At 42.2% G+C, this 23,690-nt stretch overlaps 1 protein-coding gene across 1 annotated transcript in view; it reads right to left on the reverse strand.

The window, feature by feature from the left end:
• LOC122140485 (selenocysteine insertion sequence-binding protein 2-like) overlaps positions 1-15,886 on the reverse strand; it is a 25,239-nt gene extending 9,353 nt beyond the window's left edge. Inside the window, 8 exon segments of the mRNA XM_042744613.1 lie at positions 783-872; positions 2,982-3,080; positions 3,160-3,297; positions 5,116-5,327; positions 6,306-6,438; positions 7,627-7,921; positions 9,231-9,397; positions 15,717-15,886. Coding sequence (XP_042600547.1) covers positions 783-872; positions 2,982-3,080; positions 3,160-3,297; positions 5,116-5,327; positions 6,306-6,438; positions 7,627-7,921; positions 9,231-9,397; positions 15,717-15,863 — 1,281 coding nt within the window. The 5' untranslated portion in view covers positions 15,864-15,886.
• Between the last annotated feature and the right edge of the window lie 7,804 nt (positions 15,887-23,690).

Genomic DNA, 23,690 nt, shown 5'->3' on the forward strand with positions numbered 1-23,690 from the left:
TTTTTCATTTTGGTTGATAGTCGATACCGATATATATTTCCCTTTGTTTTGAAACAACACCAAGTCTCTCCAGTGCAGAAATCATAAACAAATTATTTTGTTTAGTTTTGAGCAAAAACTTATTTGTTAGAGCTAATAAATTTTAAAGTTCTTTTTTAAATGAGAGTACACTGAAAGCCTTGAAAACAACTACAATAAAATCAATCTCTACTGTTTTTTTTTTTTTTTTTTCAGACAGATGAACCACATTTTTTGTAGATTTAACATTAATAGATGGTCTAAAGCAAAGAGCTGTAAAAATTCAAAAAATCTTTTAGAGCTCCTTGTATTTAAGTTTTCATTATCCATTTGAAAAATATATTACATATTATCTTTATATATATATATATATATATATTATTTAATTTGCAAGTGTCATGTTTGTGATTTTTATTCATGTATTCTATAGCTTCTGACCTTTAAATCAAAACAGACTGGTGATGTTATGACATTAATGCTGCTTATTTGTTCAGAAACACAAATATCTTAATGTTATTTGTGTATTTTACTTTCATTTAATTAAAAGTACGCCAACAGTGCCGCCTAAATAAATGAAAAGCCTAACCAGATCCCTTGCTTTATTGTCAAGGCATATCGGCATCATTTTTAAAAATCCTCCGATGCCTACGTTCACATTTTTTTCCTTTATCAGTCGGTTCTGATAACGCTCTGATAATATTGTGCCTAGTTTAGAGTGGGTTTTTTGAGCTCAGACTTCCTGTTTGCTCCTGTCAAATACTCACCAGGTTCTTGGGCAGTTTGGGCTGAACTAGTTCTGGTTTATTCCGCTGAGCAGCGCCACCGGTGGCCAGATCAGGAAACTCGTCCTCATCCTGAACAACAGCACCAGAGTATGTGAGCAGAGCTAAAGTATTTCAGTATGTTTGAAATACCACAGTTTAGTTCATAACGTATATGAAAAGAAGAAAATTAAATAAATCAAATAACAGAAGTTCCAAAGTGGCTTATTGGAACACTAGTGCGTAAACTTTGTTCCTACCTCTTGCCAAGCTAATAACATGGCTGTCAGCATTAAAAGGTATAATTGCTGCTGTTTGCAGTCCAAATTTTGTTTGTGATTAAAATAACAGTACGTCAGTTGTTTTACCTACAGATCGCAGCATTTCTTACAGATTTCTGCTCATTCGAAATCGGATACAGATGAAGTAACACTGTAAGATTACATTTGTTTGAATGCATTATTGAGACAGCGACTGCTTGTGCTTAAGTGTTGCACCTGTTTAAATCATGCTTTCACCTGAAAATATGTGAGTGAGTGAGTGAGTGTGTGAGAGTGAGAGAGTGTGTGTGAGAGTGAGTTAGCGTGGGAGAGTGAGAGAGTGTGTGAGTGTGTGTCTGAGTGAGTGAGTGTGTGAGAGTGAGTCTGTGTGTGTGTGTGTGTGTGTGTGTGTGTGTGTGTGTGTGTGTGTGTGTGTGAGAGAGAGTGAGTGAGTGAGTGAGAGTGAGAGAGTGTGTGTGAGAGTGAGTTAGCGTGGGAGAGTGAGAGAGTGTGTGAGTGTGTGTGTGAGTGAGTGAGTGTGAGAGTGAGTGTGTGTGTGTGTGTGTGTGTGTGAGAGAGTGAGTGAGTGAGTGAGCGAATGAGTGTGAGTCAGTGAGTGTGAGAGTGTTTGAGAGATAGTGAGTGTGAGTGTGTGAGAGTGAGGGAGTGTGTGTGAGAGTGAGTGAGTGAGAGAGTGTGTGAGTTAGTGAGTGAGTGAGTGTGAGAGTGAGTGAGTGAGTGTGAGAGAGTGAGTGTGAGTGAGTGTGAGAGAGTGAGAGCGAATGAGTGTGAGTCAGTGAGTGTGGGAGTGTGAGAGAGTGAGTGAGTGTGAGAGTGAGTGAGTTTGAGTGTGAGAGTGAGTGAGTGAGTGAGTGTGAGAGAGTGAGTGTGAGTGAGTGAGTGAGTTTGAGTGTGAGAGAGTGAGAGCGAATGAGTGTGAGTCAGTGAGTGTGGGAGTGTGAGAGTGAGTGAGTGTGAGAGTGAGTGAGTTTGAGTGTGAGAGTGTGTGAGTGAGTGAGTGAGTGAGTGTGAGAGAGTGAGTGAGTGTGAGAGAGTGAGTGTGTGAGAGTGAGTGAGTTTGAGTGTGAGTGAGTGAGTGTGAGATTGTGAGTGAGTGAGTGAGTGAGTGAGTGAGTGTGAGAGTGTGAGTGTGAGAGTGAGTGAGTGTGAGAGTGTGTGTTAGAGTGTGAGAAAGTGAGTGTGAGAGTGAGTGAGTGCGAGTGTGAGTGAGTGTAAGAGAGTGAGTGAGTGTGAGAGAGTGAGTGTGAGAGTGTGAGTGAGTGTGAGAGAGTGAGAGTGTGTGAGAGTGAGTTAGTGGGAGATTGTGATTGAGTGAGTGTGAGAGAGTGAGTGAGTGAGAGAGTGAGTGAGTGCGAGAGCGAGTGAGTGTGAGAGTGTGTGTGTGTGTGAGAGTGTGTGTGAGAGTGTGAGTAAGTGAGTGTGAGAGTGAGTGCGAGAGTGAGAGTGTGAGAGTGAGAAAGTGAGTGTGAGAGAGTTAGTGAGTGTGAGAGTGAGTGTGAGAGTGTGAGAGAGTGAGAGTGTGTGAGTGAGTTAGTGGGAGATTGTGATTGAGTGAGTGTGAGAGAGTGAGTGAGTGCGAGAGCGAGTGAGCGTGAGAGTGTGTGTGTGTGAGAGTGTGAGAAAGTGAGTGTGAGAGTGAGTGCGAGAGTGAGAGTGTGAGAGTGAGAAAGTGAGTGTGAGAGAGTTAGTGAGAGTGTGAGTGAGAGAGTGAGTGAGTGTGAGAGTGAGTGAGAGTGTGAGTCAGTGTGAAAGTGTGAGAGTGAGTGAGTGTGAGAGCGAATGAGTGAGTGCGAGTGTGAGAGTGACTGAGTGAGAGAGCGAGTGAGTGTGAGTGAGTGAGTGTGAGAGTGTGTGTGAGAGAGAGTGAGTGTGTGTGTGAGATAGAGAGTGTGAGTGTCTGTGTGAGTGTGAGTGTGTGTACCTGAAAGTACAGTGGCTCAGGTGTGAGGTGTGTGTTGGGCGTCTCTGAAGGAGTCGATCTCTGTCCTGCTGCATGACCTCTAAAGTTCATCTGGAAGTCCTGTGGGTCAGATGATGCAGAATAAGTCAGATGTGTGAGAGCAGCATGTCATGTGACGTGTGTGATGCTCGAGTGTTACCTGTGTGTAGTTCCTCTGCTCAGGTGTTCTGCCTCTGTGATACGCTGTGTTCCTCTCTGCCCACGGCTTCTGGACGGTCTGTGAGGCTACATTCCCCCAGCTAACAGCTGCACACACACACACACACACACACGTACACTTTAAAGGCCTGTTTAGGAACCATAACGATTACTACAACATTTACCATAGCAACAACGATAACTATAAGAATATAACTGAAAAGATAACTATGACCATAACTAGAATGACAACTATGATGACAGATATAACGATAACTGTAGCTATAATAACTATGAAAATAACTACATCTATGACAATAAATATAATGATAACTATAACATTAATTATAGCAATAACTATAATAATAACAATAATTAACAATAACTGTAATAACTATGACAACTTCGATGAACACTAAGGATAAGTATTATGATTAATAATAACTATAGCGTTAACTATAATGAGACTGACTGATAACTATAACAACTATGAAGTAGGGCTGTGCAATTAATCGCATTCGATTGTCATGTGCATCTCGTCAGTAAAGCTGGTCCCGTGATTAGTACTAAATCATTAATAACTATAACGACAATTATAACAATAGCTATGATGATTATGATAACATCAATAGCAATGACGACAACTATAAAGATAACTATAAATATACTAATATCTATGATGACAACTATGACGATAACAAAAAGTATGAAGATAACTATGTCGATAATTGTAACGATAACTAAAATGATAACTTAACAATAACAACAACAGATGATATTGTTCTGTTTATAATAAGTGCACTTTAGTTTTATCGTCTGCTGCTTTAAATGCTCAAGCTCTTTAAAGCCAGATGCATTCTGATCATTCATGAGCCCAAAAAAAAAAAAAACATCATTCCTCTGTCATTATCAATGTAGTTGTGGTGTGAACTCAGTATTCTCTTAGAGTTAGTAATTATTAAAACTATGGTTACAGCTGTAGTTTTTGGTGTAAGAAACATTTGATCATGTTGTGGTGAACTCATGATGAACAAAATAACATATGAGAGAACAGCAACCATATGTAAAAAAAAAATTTCAGAATTTCACAAAATCTAGTTCATTAAGCCTTGTGATCCCAATGTTCCAAATAGTAAGTAAACATCTAAAAGTATCTTTATTTTTACGTTTTCTGAGAGGAGTTTCTTATCTCCGCTCGTTTCTCACGCTGCCGTTGACTGATATATGAATCACACACATAAATGTGCTTCCGACTACACGAGATCCCAATACATACACACACACAGAATTACAGTATTTACGGAGGCTATTCACACAAACAATCTGTTATGTCTCAAGTGAACGCCTGGGGACTGTTGGGGAAAAACATCTGATGTATAACATCAACTTAATCTGAGCAGCTGAATCCTTAGCCATCTTCAAGAATCGGCTAAAAACACATCTCTTCCATCATCGTATGGGTCACAATTATACATTTCTCTTTTATGACAAAAATCATTAGGATATTAAGTAAAGATCATGTTCCATGAAGATATTTTGTAAATTTCCTACCGTAAATATATCAAAACTTAATTTTTGATTAGTAATATGCATTGCTAAGAACTTCATTTGAACAACTTTAAAGATGATTTTCTCAATATTTAGATTTTTTTGCTCCCTCAGATTACAGATTTTCAAATAGTTGTATCTCAGACAAATATTGTCCTGCTAACAAACCACACATCAATGGAGAGATTATTTAGTATAAATCTCGAATTGACCCTTATGACTGGTTTTGTGGTCCGGGGTCATGCATGTCTTTTAATGGATGTGAAATCATCCATGAAGATCAAATTAACTCACTTTTAAAAATTTTGCTCACTGTGACTCATTTTGCCAGCACAGGTCACATATTCATCCTCATCATAATGAAATCAAACAGACGTGTCTCAGGCGGAGGAGCTGAACGTACCGTGGCAGCCGTGTGCTGATTGGTGGAGGTGCTGGCAGCTCCCTGGTTGTGTTTGGGGCTGCAGTAGCCGCTGTCGCTGTCGATGTCTGCCTCGCTGGCTCCCTGCTCGCTGGACGACTCCTGCTGCGACGTGCGTCTGCACCGAGCTTTATTCTTCCACTGAGGACTCGCCTGATCCGACGCACATCTGACGCTGCCAGACGCCTCGCCGGGGAAATCTGAAAACACACGCGGAACAGAGTGCTCAGAGCTCAGGAATAAAGCTGGAGTTCTGCAGTGTTTATGAGAGTACGTATAGGACCAAGTAAGGAATAAATCGAAGGGAACACAAAACATCAGTATGGCCTCTAAATGTAAGCAACACTTCAAAGTTTCAAAATACAAAAATCTACATTGCTTTTAAATTCACTTTACAAGAAAAAAAAGTTTATGGCTTGACCATCTCTGCTTCCAAACACTAGAATATGGAAATAACTTTAACTGTATCTTCTGATCACGCTGCAAAAAATATTCTCTTCCTCAGTATTTCTGTCTTGTTTTCCCGCATAAATATCTAAAGATTCTTAAATCAAGACACATTTACTGGAGACACAAAATGACAACAAGAAGTCGTGTTGATTTTAGGATTAAAACAAGAACAAATATCTCCTAATGGGCTCGGAAAAACTTAATTCAAAGGGAAAAGTTTTCATTCCCCAGTTACTTTAAGCATAAACTTACTTCATTTTGTTCAGAAAACAAGCCTTCATGTTGCTTCTCCAGTAAATGTATCTTGATTTAAGGACGTTTAGAACAAAACAAAAATACTGAGGGAGAGATTCATTTTTTTCACTTCATGCAACATTTAATGCCACGACTTTCTGCTTCAGTTTAAGAGCTTTCCAGGCTTTAATTTTTGGAAGAGTGAATAAAGACTTAAAGCTGCAGTCTATAAACAGAACTGTGTGCGTCTAGCGGAAGAACATTCTTCTCTCTGTTATGTCTACATTAGTGCCAGTCTGAATTATAAACATTTATTATAGGTGCACCGTAGTGATTCAGGATAAGCCAAAAATACGGTTTAGAAAATGCATTCAGGATGTACTCGCTTATTATATCAATTTTGTACATTTTGAACACACACAAAAAAAAAGTAACGGACTGCAGCTTTGGAAGACATTTTAAGTCCCTGTAAAGGTCAAAGGTCAGCTCAGTACCTGTCTGCTGCGCTGCATCCACCAGCAGCACCGTCCTGGATCTCCCATCAGGCCCGGCGGCACACACCTCCTTCTGTACCGCCACGCTCCGCATCACGGGGCGCTTGGCTCTCATTGGCTGAGCCACTGGCTGCTGCGAGGGACACACGAGCGTTAGTTTACACTAGTGAGTTCTTTTCTTGTAGTGTGTGGGTTAAAGGCACAATATGTAAGATTTTCGTAATAAAATATCCAAACACTGCTTGCACAGTGTGATATATGTATATCATGCAGTAGTGTGTACTAAGGTTATCCCAAAAGTTCCCAAGAACTTGTAAATCCAAAGAAAAATCCATTATCCCCTATCAATATCCGCACTAAACCATCACACTCTTAAAAGCTATAACCACAAAGAAGTAAATATTATAAGACATTAAAGCTGTTCTTATGAATATTCATAAGATGATACAAAATATTAAAAGGATTTTTATAATGCATTATGCATTCAATACCCTTAGAATGTATTATAAATCCGGACTTCATAGAAAGTGTTACCGAATTCATTACCTCTTCTGTGAACATCCTCCTTCATAGCATCATCAAGCTTCGCTTTGCGACATCTAGCAGCAAAAACCTACATACTGTACTCATTTTCCATTTGAAAAAATTCCATACTCAAATTTCCAAAACCTCTTAGTTATTTTTTTAGACCGTATTTAACATAAATGGTTCATAGATCATTATTTTAAGCTTTATATTTCAAATACACAACACAAAACAATAAAAAAAATACAACAAACTTTTTATTTTTAATTTTCTTGAAGTGACAACATACAGTCCCTAAAATAAAAAATAAAAAATACATGCACACAAGAAACTTTTTTGTGCCCTTGAGAAACTATTCACATGTGCATGGGAATTTTTTGCATGCTTACACATTACAATTTCTAGTTTTATATAATCTATTTCCTCTGTGCATCACTAAGAATAAAACGAGAGCATGGATGCACATGAATTAACAGAGATCTACTCGCTCAAAATTAGGCTTTTCTTATTGTATTACCTCTAATATCAAGGCATTACGTCTAATTTATCACGCAGAAACCATCACACAAAATGGGCTGATGGCATAAAATCTGCCAAGTTTAAATGACTATAAAAAAAAAAAATACCAAAACTGTAAAAAATTATTCAAATATGCAATATTTCAAGGCCTTAGGTCTCTTTAATGCATACTCTGTGACGGTCAAGACAGCACACCGTGAACTGGGCTGATGCTGCAACAGGTGTGCATCGTCCTATATGCTAAGATTAATGGTTTTTCCAAGGACTCGTCTCGTACCTTGTTCAGGACGGGGTTTCGTGAGACGCCTCTCCCTCTCGGCGTCTGGCTGCAGTCGGAGACGGGGTTGAGCACGCCGGCCTGCAGGGGCCCTGTGTAGGGCCCTGGGAAGGGCTGGTAGAAGCCCATGACGGGAGGGCAGGGCGTGGGCATGATGGCGTGGTAGTACGTGGGGTAATCGCTGGTGACGGGGGCCTGCGGGGACGACAGGATGGGGTACGCCAGGTACGGCCCGCCGGGGCTCGGGTTGAGCTGCTGCCAGCGCTGATCTCCGTTATACACAGGCATCTGCCGACTGAACCACAGACACAAACACAGATTATAAAGTAGAGATGCATCGATCTATGGGTGAGCGATATGGCAAAAATATAAAAAAAAAAACAAAGGTGGATATTTAGGCCAAAGTAGGCAATGATAAAAACCTTGTTATTAAAAAAAAGAGAACAAAGATAAGCATTAGAATTAGACACCTTGACAATATGCCAAAGATAAGAGTAAAGAGAACAGAATGATGAACTGTTCACGTGTGAAGGACCATAAGCAGAATTTCTCCACACAGAATGTGCGTCTGTTTTGATAAAGACGCGACGCAGCAGTGGAAGAGGAAAAACATGCACGAAGATGGGCGTGAACTCTTTTAACCTGTGCGCTGTGTTTTTAGAAAGTGGTTTCATGCATGAGACGCTGCGAGAGACGCGAGCGCAACAGTCAAACAGGGCCATGTTTACACAGAAGAACAGTGGAAAACAGCGTAATCTAATAAAAAACCTGTAGAGAACTACTACTGTACGTGTGATATTTCACGCTTGCATCACGGTGACAGACTGAAAGCTGCTGCTGCTGTTATAGTTAATAATAATCTACTGATGTTATATCTTCAGTCATTCTGAATTACCTTCACTTTTGAGATTTTTAAAAGTATTTTCCTCGTATTATTTCTGAACATATACGTATAAGACAAGTTTGTACAAGATGTAGTTCATGCATCTTTTCTGCAGAGATATTTAACAAGTGATTTAAAATTTACACATAGAATTTTCTTTAACTAGAGGATTAATAATAAAAAAAAAAAAGTTACTTGAATTGTGTTGTAGTTACATTTTCAAGTTGACTGAGTTTTTTTTTTTCCATATCGCCAAGCCCTAGACAGAACTATATGTTGGTCTGATCAATGACAGACAGGGAAAACTATTTGAAACTGTCTGTTTTTTCCATTTCAGCTGTGACACACGCGCACACACACGCGCGCGCACACACACACACACACACACACACACACACACACACACACACACACACACACACACACACAGTGGCACAAAGTGAGCACTTCCACCAATTCAAAGTGAACAGGAAGGGAAAGAAACAGGATCCATTGGGAATAGAGGCAATAATACACAGATATGCAACTGTACACAAGTCATTTCATACTTTTATATCACACTAGAGTACAGAGAAAGAGAAAACTTTGCATGATTTAATACGGTTATTAATGCTGTGTATGCAGGTTTGAGTTTTTGATAGAAAAACAATGCAAATCTATTAGATGTGCTTACTAATATAGTAAAGAGTGTGTGTGTGTGTGTGTGTGTGTGTGTGTGTACCTGCTGTTCTGATTCTCCTGTACGAAGGGGTAGCAGGTGATCAGGTAGGAGGGGATTTGTGTGGGCTCAGCTCCACCCTCACCGCACAGACTCATGGGTAATAATGACGCTTCAACACCTTTCTTCTGAGGGATAAACGGTTCTACTTCAGCAGAGAGCTTCACATCCTGAAACACACACACACACATATTTAAGCTGCATTATAGGGCCGTCAGAAAGACTGAAAAACTTAACACTTGCATTTTTTACTTTATTATGACTAATATTCATATAGACCATTTCAGTCATTTATTTAAGCAAACAAACTAAATCAAGCAGCACACTTAATTGTTTATTGAAAGAATATTGAAATAGCATGGCTGTCTGTGCATAGTTTTTTAACGCTCATAAAACAAAAATAAATGTGAAACTTGCATAAACAATTCTATGAAAACACCATATTTTATGCATTTCAATGCAAAGAACATACTATTCATAACTGGTAACAGACGTTCAGGTAAATCTAATGCTATGCATTAACAAAAACTCCAGAAATCATCAAATTGCAAGATTTCTGAAAACTACATATTTTATAACTGTCTAGTGTCTTTTCAACCCAAAACCCAGGACAACCCAATGTTGTCCATAAATGTTAGAAATATGACTGTTACGTTAATAAGTACCACGGAGAAACTCAAAATTGTAAATAATTATTTTCAATGATTACAAAACAATGCATATTAAAATTAAACATATTAAATATGAAGATTTCCTTAAACAACAGAGAATCCAAGAGCCATCAGAATCATGGGTAATGTAGTTTTACACCACAAATTCTGCTGTTAAATGTAATTATTTAAAGACGCTGTATTTTGTGGGTTGAAAAAGATAGGCTGAATGTGTCAAATATGAATTTGACAGCTTTATGGGTAGGGATGTAACGATTAACCGCGAGCCCTTTGAAAATTGTTTAAATATGTGACAATTCAAATCAGTTGAGACGCTAAACAAATCATGATTCAATTAAGGGCAGGAGTTTAAATGAATGTATGTTTGAGGGGAACTTACTGTCTTTAGAAGAGTTTAGATCATATTTTTTCTTTTCATCTTGCCTCTGTATAAAGCATATTAAAGTTCATAAGTGCAGCGCTGCTTTGTTTACACCGGTAACCGAGGAAACGCTTTAAGCTCCACCTGCTGCAGTGTTCACAATTGCTTTGTTTACAGTGGTAACCATGGAAACGCTTTAAGCTCCACCTGCTGGCAGAGAGTGAATCTGCGTCACGTTCAGCGTCTGCTGTTTCTGTTTCAATGCAGAAATTTTTATGCATAATTTCAAAAAACTGAAGTCAAACCATTCTGTTTTTGCTTCAAATTTTGAAATTAAACAATCTAATTTAGATTAAAAACTGCTCATGTTTGCAGCATCTTTGTTTGGATCAGGATTAAAATGCAGTGGTTGCCTCTCATTTTAAATGGAAAGAGCACCGACAAAGCCTTATTTTGTTTATATGAAGGAGATTTCTTTTATTTGAGTTACTTAGTTATTTGATTTGGGGCTTGTTTTAAAATTTCAATTTAGTTTTGTTATTTACATTTACATTATATTTAAATTTAGCAGATGGCTTTTATCCAAAGCAACTTACAAATGAGGACCAACAAAAGAGCAACAATATGCAAGTGCTATATTAGTATATTATTATAGTGTTAAATTTAAATTTCACAAACATCCCTAATTATGGGTAATCTATCCGATGGAGGCATCTGCCTGATATGAAATGACAATACAACTCATTAACAAATATTAGACCTCACAAACAGAATACCCTGCATCCTCACTAACCATACAGATATCATTACACTTCACTAACAGCAAACAGAGCGTGCTAGCACACTATTCTGAACCTTCCAGAGCAAGACGCCAGATGCACTTCAAAAAACACATCGTACAGGTGAATAAATGAGGTCAGATCAGACACATTTGTCCAAATATTGGAAATAATTCCAGGAATCTAAAGCGGGAACACGACCAACGTGAGCATGTGACTGCTGGTCAGGTGATGTCATCACATTCCACGCATTCCTGAACATCTCAGGTGAAACACAACAAACAAACGAGATCTCCATCATTCCCATAATGATGTCACGAAGCAGGAAGAGCTAAAGATTAACCAGCAGTGTATACGAACACTTCCTCCTCACAGCATCAGCAGACGTCACATCTCTCTACAGTCACTGAGAAACTGTTTAAAGATGTAACAGTGTGTGAACCTCTCATGCACAGATTTCTGAAATGTATGGTTTTATGTGCCTTAACAGGCTTAAAATGTGTGTGTTATAAACACTTTTCATTTTTTACATAATAAAAACAGAATAACAGTTGCAGTGCAGGCTAAAATCTAGTGCTGTCAAATGATTAATCGCATCCAAAAAAAACGTTTTTGTTTCCATAATATATGTGTGTGTACTGTGTATATTTATCATGTATATATAAATACTCTCACATGCATGTGGGTCAAAGACATTAAGACGTCCGCAGCAAAAGAAATGTACACAAGTGATTTCATTTCCATAGAAAGCACATTAAATGGAAGTAAAGTCTCTACTTTTAAGGTTTCAAAGTTCTTGGAGAATAAAATTTCAAAATTTGGTTTAAATAACGTTACATTGTCATTAAGCGTAATACAATATTTATGTAAAAATTCAAACAACATGCTTATTAATTATTGTACATATTCAAATATATATTTACGTCATAACGTCATAAATTATTTTTGTTGTAAATATGTCTGACAAGATTGTTACACTGAATCACATCTTAGTGGATGTCTTCTGTAAATCAGGGGAAAATGTATATTTATTTATTTTTTGCTCTGAAAAACAAAAACGCAATTAAAATAAAATTAAAACTGAAAACGTTTACATTTTTGAGAGGAAAAACAACAATTTAAAGCAGTGTTTTTAAGCAGTTGTACACAATCCTAAACCAATTAACAACTTTAACCCATGTATATATTTAGGAAAAATGTTGTTTATATATTAAATGTATGTCTGTGTATTTATATATACAAAATACACACAGTACACAAACACATATTATTACGTAAACAAAAACTTTTATTTTGGATGTGATTAATCGCGATAAATCATTTGACAGTGCTTCAAAAATCACTAAACTAGGAGGAAAGAAAAATTCTGCAGCAATATATATATATAAAAAATTTATTTAAGTAAATATTTGAAGCAAAAATGTCTGTGTTTCTTTTTGCTGCATTCACTAAGTCTTCTAGTTTCAACCATGGCTTGCTTTCTGTTCTTGCAAACGGTTTGCAAAATTTGAATTATGCACAGTAATTTCCATTCATAACATCTAAATTATTTTGCATGAATCAGGAATGAATGTAAGACTGTTTGCTTATAGTGTTCAATTGTTGAGGCTGATCACACATTAATGAATTGTGCAAATGCATAAAATCGCTCTATAATAGGCTCCGTCTCAGATGAACTGAAGCAGCTCTGACCCAAGATGCAATATGATTATAATGTAATGGAAAAGATAAGTACAATAATAATGACAACATCCTGATTCCCTGGAGAAACACACAATGATTCAGAAACAAAGACACATCTGATGCTGAGATCCAGAGCACTGACTGTATGTGTGTGTGTGTGTGTGTGTGTGTGTGTGTGTGTGTGTGTGTGTGTGTGTGAATGGAGTGTGTGTTATAGCATACAGCAGTAATTGTTCATCTGTAGGTGGTGGGCGGAGCTCTGCACTCTTCCGATTGTGACATCATCACAAGCAGATCGGCTCTCTCGTCCAATCAGATCACAGACAGTAACATCAGTCCACGCAGATAATCATTTCTTTATAACCATCTCCAAATGTGTAAACTCTCCTATCGGCCAGATTTAACCTGCATTAATACTTTACAAACATTAATGCTTTGTAAACAGCGGACTTGATTCGGCTCGACATCACGAAGATGAAATCAAGACTCGCAGCTGATGAACGGATGTGAGTTCAAACTGAGTGTCAGGGGTTCAAGTGAGGATGGTGACTGTCGTTAAGATAATTAACCAAAAGCAGGAATGGACAGATTAGTTTGCTGACAACACACACACACACACACACTAAAGCACCCATCATGAACCTGACGCTCTTCAGAGAAGGTTCAGCCAGGAATCATCACTGAGTGACCCTCATGTAGTCAAACCTGAATGACCTTCTTCTGTGGAACATGAAAGATGATATTTTGAGGTATAATGGGAACCAAACAATAACAAACCCATTGACTTTCACTGTATGAAAAAAAAAAAAAAAATTCTTTTATATTCCACAGAAGAAAGAAAGTCACGCCAGTTTGGAGAAACTCGAGAGGTGAAGAATAAATGAAGACAGAATGATCATTTCTTGGTGCACTACCCCTTTAAACACGGTAAAATGTTTAAGATTTAACAGAATGTGCATAGAATTAACCTAAAAATGTAATAAATAAACACACAGGGGTGAAATATGACAGAGGATCTGCAGAGATTCAGTACTGATGAATGTAAGGTGCTATTTATTATTGATTGATTTATTTTTATTTTTAGTCAAGGCATTCTTAACTATTTTCCTCTTGTTAGTAAAACAAAATGTATTCATGAAATTATTTACTTTCTGATTTATAGATCTACTCTAAATGTTTTGTTTATGCATTAAATGCAATTCTATGCAAGTCATGCCAATAAAGCTCACTTGTACTGAATTGAACATGTGGCCAAGAGAGCGAGTGATAGAGCGAGAAAGAGAGAGAGAAGCGGTGGTCTGCTCACTGTGGGCTGAACTAATGAGAGCGAGGAGGGACGCTTTTGTCTTTTTAGCATTTCTGTTTCAAGATTATGTGTAGAAAACAGAGGATTTGTTGTGCTGAAGAATGACAGAACAGAGAGAGAGAGAGACAGAGAGAGAGAGAGACAGAGAGAGAGTGAGAGAGAGAGAGAGAGAAAGAGAGAGCGAGAGAGAGATGGCAGGCAGAGGGACTGAGTTTGCAATCATACAGAAACCATCACTTTGGGTCAGTCCGTCTCAATCATTCTTAAAGGATAGCCTCTATACATTTTGGTGTTTTTAGGACTGAGACTCTAACCTTTCTCATAATAAACTGACCCTAAAAGCTGAACTTCGTTACATTTGCACTCAAGTTCAAGGTGCTTCATGACACAAAGACTCCGCTCTGGTTAAACAAGCAAAATAATAAAACATACTAGTGGTTTTCCAATACCAATGTATTAGGGCTGTGCAATTAATAGCATTCGATTGTTGTGCGAATCTGGTCAGTAAAGACGGTCCTGTGATTAGTACTAATTCACCATCACCTGCTTTCAGATGGAGCGGCTTTCACTACACAGAGCTGTAGTTCACTGACAAAATCGGCCTCATAATCGCAGATGAATCGCTTTTGATTTCGAACACGATATCACCTAGCATCTGAAAGCAGGTGATGCTGATTTAGTACTAATCACGGGACCGGCTTTACTGACCAGATGTGCATGACAATCGAATGCCATTAATTGCACAGCCCTACAATGTATAGAGATAATCACTCAGAAAATTAGGAAAATTATTAACTTTACGATTTTTAAGCCACTTGAAATGGACTGAGGAAACACCATACACACACACACGAGACTGATGTGGGCAGATCTGAATCAAACAGGGACACGAGTGTGAAGAGAAACAGAGAAACTGATCTGACGACAGACAGAAACATCACAGACGCGCACGGAATGTGATCAATGCAGAAAAACCTGATGGATCAGATGTGATAGGTGCTGCAGAAACCAAAACACACACGCGCACACACACACACACACACACACAGCAGATGACCAGTGAAGACCTGGACTCGCTGTAACATCACTCACACCTGACAGATGCAGCTCTGATCAACAGAAAATAAACCAAACACAGTAAAGCAGTTCGTCTGAATGTTTACCGGAAGCAGACAGTGTTTGTTATTGTTTCTGTGACTGACCCAGATCGATAACCTCCACCAAACAGCTGTGTCTGACCAATAACACGCCAGTACTATGGTACTCTGACATATACCACGGTAACGTTACTGAACCAGTCCCTTGTTTATGTGCGGTAACATGTACTCGGTCCTCTGAGGTACTTTACCACAGTATTACCATGGTACTTTAATAAGTGTATTAGACTCACTCCCACTCGTTCATTAATATTTGACTAATCCGTGTAAAACTGATCTAGTTTTGTTTAATTGATAATAACATGGGCGTCGTTGTTTTGACGCGTCGCGTCGCTCTCAGTATCGCGCCAGCTCTGTTATACACGACTAACACACACACACACCGCTCATATCACACACACGAGAGTGTTTGATCACAGAAATCACTGTTATTAGTCGTTTCGGACTTTAATCCAGCGAGCGCTGCTAATGCTAAAGCTAACGTGACGCTAGCGGGTGTAAATCGCGCCGGTGCGTCACGAAATCGCGTTACCTTCCTCTCGCCTCCGTCCATCTCGCTCGCCGACACCCGAACCGAGCCGCGTGCAGCTGTCAGGACGCGGTGAGCGCGCGCATGATCCAGTGTTGCTCCGGTTCTGAGGTCCGTCACTGACTGACTGACTGACTGACTGACGCTCATCTGGGACGGAACCCGCGGAGGCTCAGTGCGGACAGGCGTTGCTGTAATTCCGCCGCGCATGCGCATTGAGTCACAGTACAATCACTTACAATACTTACAATCTCCATCACGTTACACATTTTAGTTAATATAATCACACTACTTTTAGATTACTTTGGACCTTTCTCGTTCATCACATTCATTTAAATAGAATAATCTTGTACCATAGTGATAAAAAATACAGAGTAACAAAATATTTTATTAATTGTTATTAATAACATGAAATGCATTAAACATTACATTAAGTCAAGGTTTCCCAAACTGGGGTTTATGAAGGAACTGCAGGGGGTTTGTGAGTTTAATGAAAAGCTAATAATTAAGTCTTAAAAATGTTCAATTAAAATTCTTAGGATTATTTGTTATTATTATTATTATTTATTATTCTAATTTTTTTTCAAGTTATGGCTCAAGCCTGGAGGGCGAGAGCCCTATTGTTTTCCTTAGGATTATTTGTTATTATTATTATTATTTATTATTCTAATTTTTTTTCAAGGTTTCGGGGGCTTTTAGGGCCCTTAACATGCTTAAAAAGTCTTGAAAATTGGCACACACATTGGAACCTGCGGCCATTAGGGCCGGGCAGAGACTGATACATGGGCGTGGCACAGGGGCTCTACAGCGCCCCCTGGAACATGGAGGGCCATATATCATACATACTTGCACGTAGACATATGAAACTCGGTACACATATAGTTCCCTTTCATAGGTCACTTCGATGCTGCGGTGACGTCACCGTATGGGAACACCTTCGGTGTGACGAATGTCTGAAGCCCTATACCATCTCGCCAATCCTATTGGCCAAATAGCGATTGGCACCGCCCTACGCATGCGTACGCATCGTATACCCGGGCGCCGCGCGCTATTTCGCTCAGATTTCATTTCCTTCAGGAAAGAGAATCATCTGTGCCCTGGAATCATCTCGCGTTCATAACGGTTTTCTCGAGCAGTGTTAACTCCTCTTCGCGGACGCGATGAGCTTTCGAAAGTGCAAGGAACCATGTACCAGGTTCATCACTAAGGGAGACACTCACGAAAGGTGCGTAGTCTGTTTGGGATTACATCACGCGCAGTCTGCGCTTAGTGGCCTTTCCTCTTGTCCCCACTGTGATGGCCTGCGACTTAAAGTACTGCGCTCGAGGGTAGAAGTGTTTTCCAAGGTCGCCCCCGCGTCTAACCCCCGCCGTGTCGCTTCTGCGGCTGCCGAGGCACCGCACGAGGCGATGGCTTGGGGAGACATGTGCGACCTCACTTACGACGACAGCGCGGCGCTGGAGTTTTTCTCCACATCGCATACGTCGCTCGCTCTCCCCTACCCGAGTGCAGGATGCCACCTTCGTCGAACCCGTTGTGTTCTCGGACGGGGGTTTACAGCCCACCCCGGAGGCATACGATGCTATCTCCTTCGGTTGTGGGCAGTTCGACGACGACGTCTTATCCACCGCGGCTTCGGAGTCTGAGGACTTCGTGGCAGATACGGACAGCCCTCTCCCTCCTAGCGGACAGGAGAAGCGCGTCTCTCCCCTCCTACAGCGAGCTGTTGGATGTGGTCTCTCGTGCGGTGGGTAAGCTGGGACTGGACTGGGAGGTTGAGAAGGCCGAGGCCCAACCTTCATCTAAGCTGGACGACCGTTTTTTTGACTAGTCGTGCTCCCCGCGCAGCCCCGTAGGCCCCTGCCTTTTTTCCCGGACCTCCACCAGGAGGTTTCGAGGTCCTGGAAGCAGCCCTACTCAGCGCGCATCACGAACGCTGCGGCTGCGGATTTCGCCACCATTTCAGATATGGCGAACCGTGGCTATACAGCGATGCCTCCGGTTGAGGAGACTCTCGCCGAACATCTGGCGCCTAACTCGGCCACGGCATGGAAGTCTCGCCCCCTCCTTCCTTCGAAGGCGTGTCGAGTCACGTCTAGCCTCGTCGGGAAATCTTACATGGCTGCTGGCCAGGCGGCCGCATCGCTCCACTCTATGGCGGTCCTCCAGGCCTACCAAGCGGAGCTTTTAAAGGATCTCGACGAGGGGGAGGGCATCACACCCGAGGCTGTGAAAGAGCTGCGTCGGGCAACGGATTTGGCGCTACGAGCTACCAAACATACTGCTCGGGCAGTGGGCCGTTCCATGGCTGGTTTGATTACGGTCGAGCGCCACCTTTGGCTGAATCTCACCGATATCAAAGAAAAGGATAAATCTTTTCTCATGGACGCGCCCCATTTCTAAGGACGGTTTGTTTGGAGAGGCAGTTACGTCGGTGGTGGATAAATTTAGGGCAGCGAAAAACAGCAATCAGCCGCTTTCCGCCAGCTGATTCCACGCAGACCCAGAGAGACTGAACGGCGGCAGGCGCCCGCGCGGTCTCGTTCAACCTCTTCAAACCGCCAACGGGCTGCCTCACGGGAAGAGCCTTCGCCTATGGCGCCCCCTCGTAAGGACTGGGGTCCTAAGGCTTTTCCACCAGCTCGCCAGCGACAGCGGAAAAGATTAGACCTGAGTTCGACGGCTAATGCCTCTCGCTCTCGGGCTCCTAATAGCAGCTCCTGATATTCTCGCTGCTTGCCAGGGACTGTGCCCTCCGCTAGAGAGCGCTATTGGACCGTTTTTCGCGCATCCAACCCTCTCACTGCAGTCCCCACGCTCTAACATTGACTGTCTCGCCGCAAAAAAAGGCGCTTCGAGCAGCATTGGATCGAGTAACCATGTCAGGCGTTTCCTCAGACACTCTGCGCGATTCAGCCTTCAGAATCCGAGGAACGCTACAAGGGTCTGGCAAAGACGGCCCGTTTATGACGGCTCATACAGCCGCCGCTTTTTCGCTAGCGGCAGAGCCCGATGTTCATCTTGTTGGATTAATTCCTGCCGTGGACACGCTTCAGGATTATACACAACAAGTTTCAACGGATTTGACGCACGCGCTTCCCCGGCTTACGGACGCCGCGAGCTTTCCGTATTCGGGCATGTTAACGCGTATGAAAACGCTGAAAAAGGCGGAAACCTTGAAACCACTGACGCTATTTCGGGCCGCGTGGGAACGCTTGCCCGGCATTTCGCAATGGGTGTTACGCACGATTCGTCTCGGATACACCATTCAGTTTCGAAAAGGCCCGCCTCCTTTCCGCGGAATTCTTCCCACGGTTGTGAAACCAGAGGAAGTCGCGGTGCTGCGGCAAGAAAAGGACAGCTCTGCTGAAGAAAGGGGCTATAGAAGAAGTACACCCCTCTCAGATGGAGTCAGGTTTTTACAGCCGCTATTTTGTTGTACCAAAAAAAAGGGGGCGGTTTGCGACCCATATTGGATCTACGCCGTTTGAATCTTGCACTCAGGACGAGCAAATTCAGGATGTTAACGGTAAAGTCCATTTTGTCTCAGATTCAACCAAACACTTGGTTTGTCACGATCGATCTGAAGGATGCATATTTTCATATTCAGATCATCAAGAGACACAGGAAGTTCCTCAGATTCGCTTTAGAGGGCAAAGCGTATCAATACCGTGTTCTTCCGTTCCGTTCGGCTTAGCCCTGGCTCCCCGAACTTTTTCAAAATGCATGGACGCAGCTCTGGCCCCGTTGCGGCTCCAGGGCGTTCGTGTGTTTGAATTACTTGGACGATTGGCTGGTGCTAGCTCAATCACAGACTCAAGCACTCTCTCACCGAGATTTAGTGCTGAATCATTTAAGAAGCCTGGGCTTATGCACGAATTTCCAGAAGAGTGTTTTAATCCCCTCTCAACGGATAACCTTTCTGGGAATAGATTTGGACTCTCGCGCGATGACAGCCAGACTATCTCTCCCGCACGTTCAGTCTCTCACGTCATGCGTGCGTCACTTCAAAGTAGGCCGCACAGTGACGGTGAGTTTGTGTCTCAGGCTGTTAGGTCTGATGGCAGCGGCATCCCCTGTAATTCGTCTGGGCTTACTTCACATGCGCCCTTTTCAGTGGTGGACGAAAAGTCAGAACATTTCACCCCGTTGTTTTCCGCATCGTACGATTTCGGTGACACGGAGGTGTGTTATGTCAATAAAACAGTGGATGTCAACCGAGTTCCTTCTAGCCGGAGTTCGGCTGGGGATTTGTGCTCCCGAGAGACTGTCACGACGGACGCGTCTTTGACCGGTTGGGGAGCTGTTTGTCAAGGGCGCCCAGCTCATGGAGTGTGGACAGCGACACAACGCGGTTGGCACATAAACAGGTTGGAACTACTGGCAGTTTTTTAGCTAGCTCTCCAGTATTTCTCAAATCTGCTGACCGGCCGTCATGTACTACTCAGGTCAGACAACATGGCGGTTGTGTCATACCTGAATCATCAAGGAGGGTTACGCTCTCGCCCCCTGTGCAGGCTGGCGAGGAGTATTCTTCTTTGGTCTCGGAACAGATTTCTATCGATCCGAGCAGTTCATGTACCCGGACGTTTGAACGTCGGAGCGGATCTGCTATCCAGACAGACTCTGGAGCAGGGGGAATGGAGATTACACCCACAGACGGTGAGCCTTTTATGGCAGATATTCGGAGAGGCGAGAGTGGACTTATTCGCGTCGAGCACGACTACGCATTGCCCGCTGTGGTTCTCCTTATGCCCTCCATCGCCCCTAGGCCTGGATGCGTTAGCTCACGATTGGCCCAGGACCAGCTTGTATGCTTTTCCTCCAATTCGTTTAATTCCAGCGGTGTTGTCCAGGATACGGCTGGACAGAGTGGAGCAGCTGCTGCTGGTGGCTCCGTGGTGGCCCACACAGCCGTGGTTTTGCGGAACTGGTCAGTCTAATAGTGGGCTCTCCATGGGAGATTCCCCTCAGACAGGACTTACTATCGCAAGCACGAGGGATGATTTGGCACCCGAGGCCAAGATCTGTGGAAACTGTGGGCGTGGCCTCTGAGCGGAGTGAGTTAATATGTCCCGGGTCTTTCTGCGGAAACCTCCGAGACTATTATGAATTCCAGAGCAGCATCTACGAGACGCTTATATGCTTTCAAATGGAAGCTGTTTACGACCTGGGTGTGGTTTTCGTAGTATAGACCCAGTTTACTGCCCAGTGGCTTCAGTACTGGAGTTCCTTCAAGACCGTTTCTCTGATGGAGTAACGCCAGCAACTTTGAAAGTTTATGTGGCAGCCATTTCAGCTAACCACGTATATATGGATGGTGCTTCAGTGGGCCGTCATCCGCTGGTCTCTCGCTTTTTACAAGGTGCGCGACGGCTGAGGCCTTTCCGCCCTGTGCGAGTTCCCTCATGGGATTTATCTATTGTACTGCAAGGTCTATCAGGACATCCGTTTGAGCCCTTGGAAACCGTACCGGATAAAATCCTGACCTTGAAGACAGTTCTTCTTATGGCCTTATCCTCCCTCAAGAGAGTTGGGGATTTACAGGCTCTTTCTGTTTCGCCGTCGTCGTGCATGGATTTTGCACCAGGCTTTGTGAAGGTATTGCTGCGACCGAGGCCTAATTATGTCCCTAAAGTCGCTTCGAACCCCTTTCATTTTCAGCAGACGGTCCTGGAGGCTTTACCCCCTGCTGGGATAGGATCAGAAGATCTAAGTCTTTGCCCTGTCAGAGCGCTTAAGACTTATGTCGATCGATCAGCCTCATGGCGTGAGTCCGACCAGCTGTTTGTCTGTTTTGGACACAAGAATAGAGGCCATGCTGTCACAAAGCAACGCATGTCCCATTGGTTGGTGGAGGCAATATCTTTAGCCTATGAGGCGCGCGGGTCTCGCCTCGCCTCTAGGAGTCAAAGCTCATTCCACTAGAGCAGTCGCTTCCTCTCAGGCCATGCGGCCCTCAGTGGATCTTCTATGTCTGATATCTGTGCTGCGGCAGGATGGTCCTCACCGAGCACTTTTATCAAGTTTTACAGTCTGGATGTAAGGACGGCTCCTGGCTCCCGGGTTCTCTCCCCGCTTGAGCAGATGCTTCCTTGGATCCCAGCTATCAGGTACGTCAGGCGTTATGGTATAGGGTTCCCATACGGTGACGTCACCGCAGCATCGAAGTGACCTATGAAAGGGAACATCTCGGTTACGTATGTAACCACAGTTCCCTGAATAGGGAACGAGATGCTGCGGTCCCGGCCATTCCATACCTGATAGCGTTCTTCTCTTCAGTTCATGAAATCTGAGCGAAATAGCGCGCCAATAGGATTGGCGAGATGGTATAGGGCTTCAGACATTCGTCACACCGAAGGTGTTCCCATACGGTGACGTCACCGCAGCATCTCGTTCCCTATTCAGGGAACTGTGGTTACATACGTAACCGAGATGATCTCATCAATCCAAACAACTTTCGTATTGCATGTTATAAGCTCCGCCCAACAGGATGTTGGCTATTTAGGGTTTAGTATTCTTATTTTTCGTCAAAGTTTTGGGGGCTTTTGGGGCCCTTAACATGCTCAAAAACTCTTGAAAATTTGCACACACCTTAGAATCTATGGCCATTAGGAGGCTGCAGAGGCTGAGACCCGGGCGTGGCAGAGGGGCTCTACGGCGCCCCCTGGAACACAGTCAGAAATGTTCATGTATAGTTCAAACATACTTGCACGTATTCATATGAAACTCAGTACACATATAGATCTCATTGTGCCGAACAACTTTCGTATAGCATGTCGTAGGCTCCGCCCAACAGGAAGTCAGCTATTTAGAGCTATGTAAAAAGCGCATGCTCTGGAATTTGATATACTTGTCATAGGTTTTTTACCCAATTGCCACCAAACTTGGTCAACATGATCTCAAGACATTGGGGATGCAAAATTGCCAGGGGATTTTTGATATCTCGAATGGTTTGCTTGTGGCGAGGCGTTGAAATTATGGCAAGAAATGAGAAACAGGAAGTGTCTAATAACATCCACATACATTTCCTGATTTTAATTAAACTTCATCAATTTGTTTGTTGTATGATGCCAATCACATATATGTGACTATTAGGAGTCAAAATTATAGCGCCACCAACTGGCAGCAGGAAGTGTGTCATTTTCAAAATGCTGTGAATTGAGCATCTTAATTTTTACTCAATTTGCTTCAAACTTCATCAGAATAATGACAAAACATGGCCCATGTAAAACTGTTGAGGGGATATTGATATCTAATATAGTGTTGCCATGGCAACATATCAAACTGGAATATTTTTCTGTATAATATATTCTGATTTTGAGGCAGATAACATGCTTAGAATTTCATGAAACTCAGAACACATATCAGTATTAATGATAGCTAGACACTGGCAAAAGGTCATAAAAGGACGTGGAGGAGGCACTCTATAGCGCCACCTTTTGTCAAAAGTGGGGGGCTTAGTTTTAGCATACAGATACCAAACTCGGTACATATATTGTTCTTATTAAGACGGACAACTTTCTAATTTACAGTCATTAGCTACGACCAACAGGAAGTCGGCTATTTTGATTTGAATATGGATTTTTGGCTCTGTGTGAGGAGTATATGTGTGCTGAGACTTTCATGGTCTGAGAGAAATTGCGCCTCTACAGGAGCAATTCCCGGGACTGAGAGGGAGGAGTCTCGCTTAGTTTCACTTTTAAATCGGTTAAAAATACAAAAAAAAAAAAAAAAATTTAATTAACACTGACAAGCTAAACCAACATATCTTATTATTAGCGGGTCAGGGCTTATAAATAATTGATGTATGGCCAGAGAACAGAGAGACAGACGAGAGATAAATCGCCGCTCCGGACAGCGCGTGCTGTCTCAACGAGCTCACAACAAACGAGTTTATTCTTGTTTAAGACCTTTTAAAAATAAAATATTACGGCGATTGCACACAATCCGCCAATTAGAACACACCAAGAGCTA

The sequence above is a fragment of the Cyprinus carpio genome, chromosome B18, assembly GCF_018340385.1.
Source record: "Cyprinus carpio isolate SPL01 chromosome B18, ASM1834038v1, whole genome shotgun sequence".
NCBI lineage: Eukaryota > Metazoa > Chordata > Actinopteri > Cypriniformes > Cyprinidae > Cyprinus > Cyprinus carpio.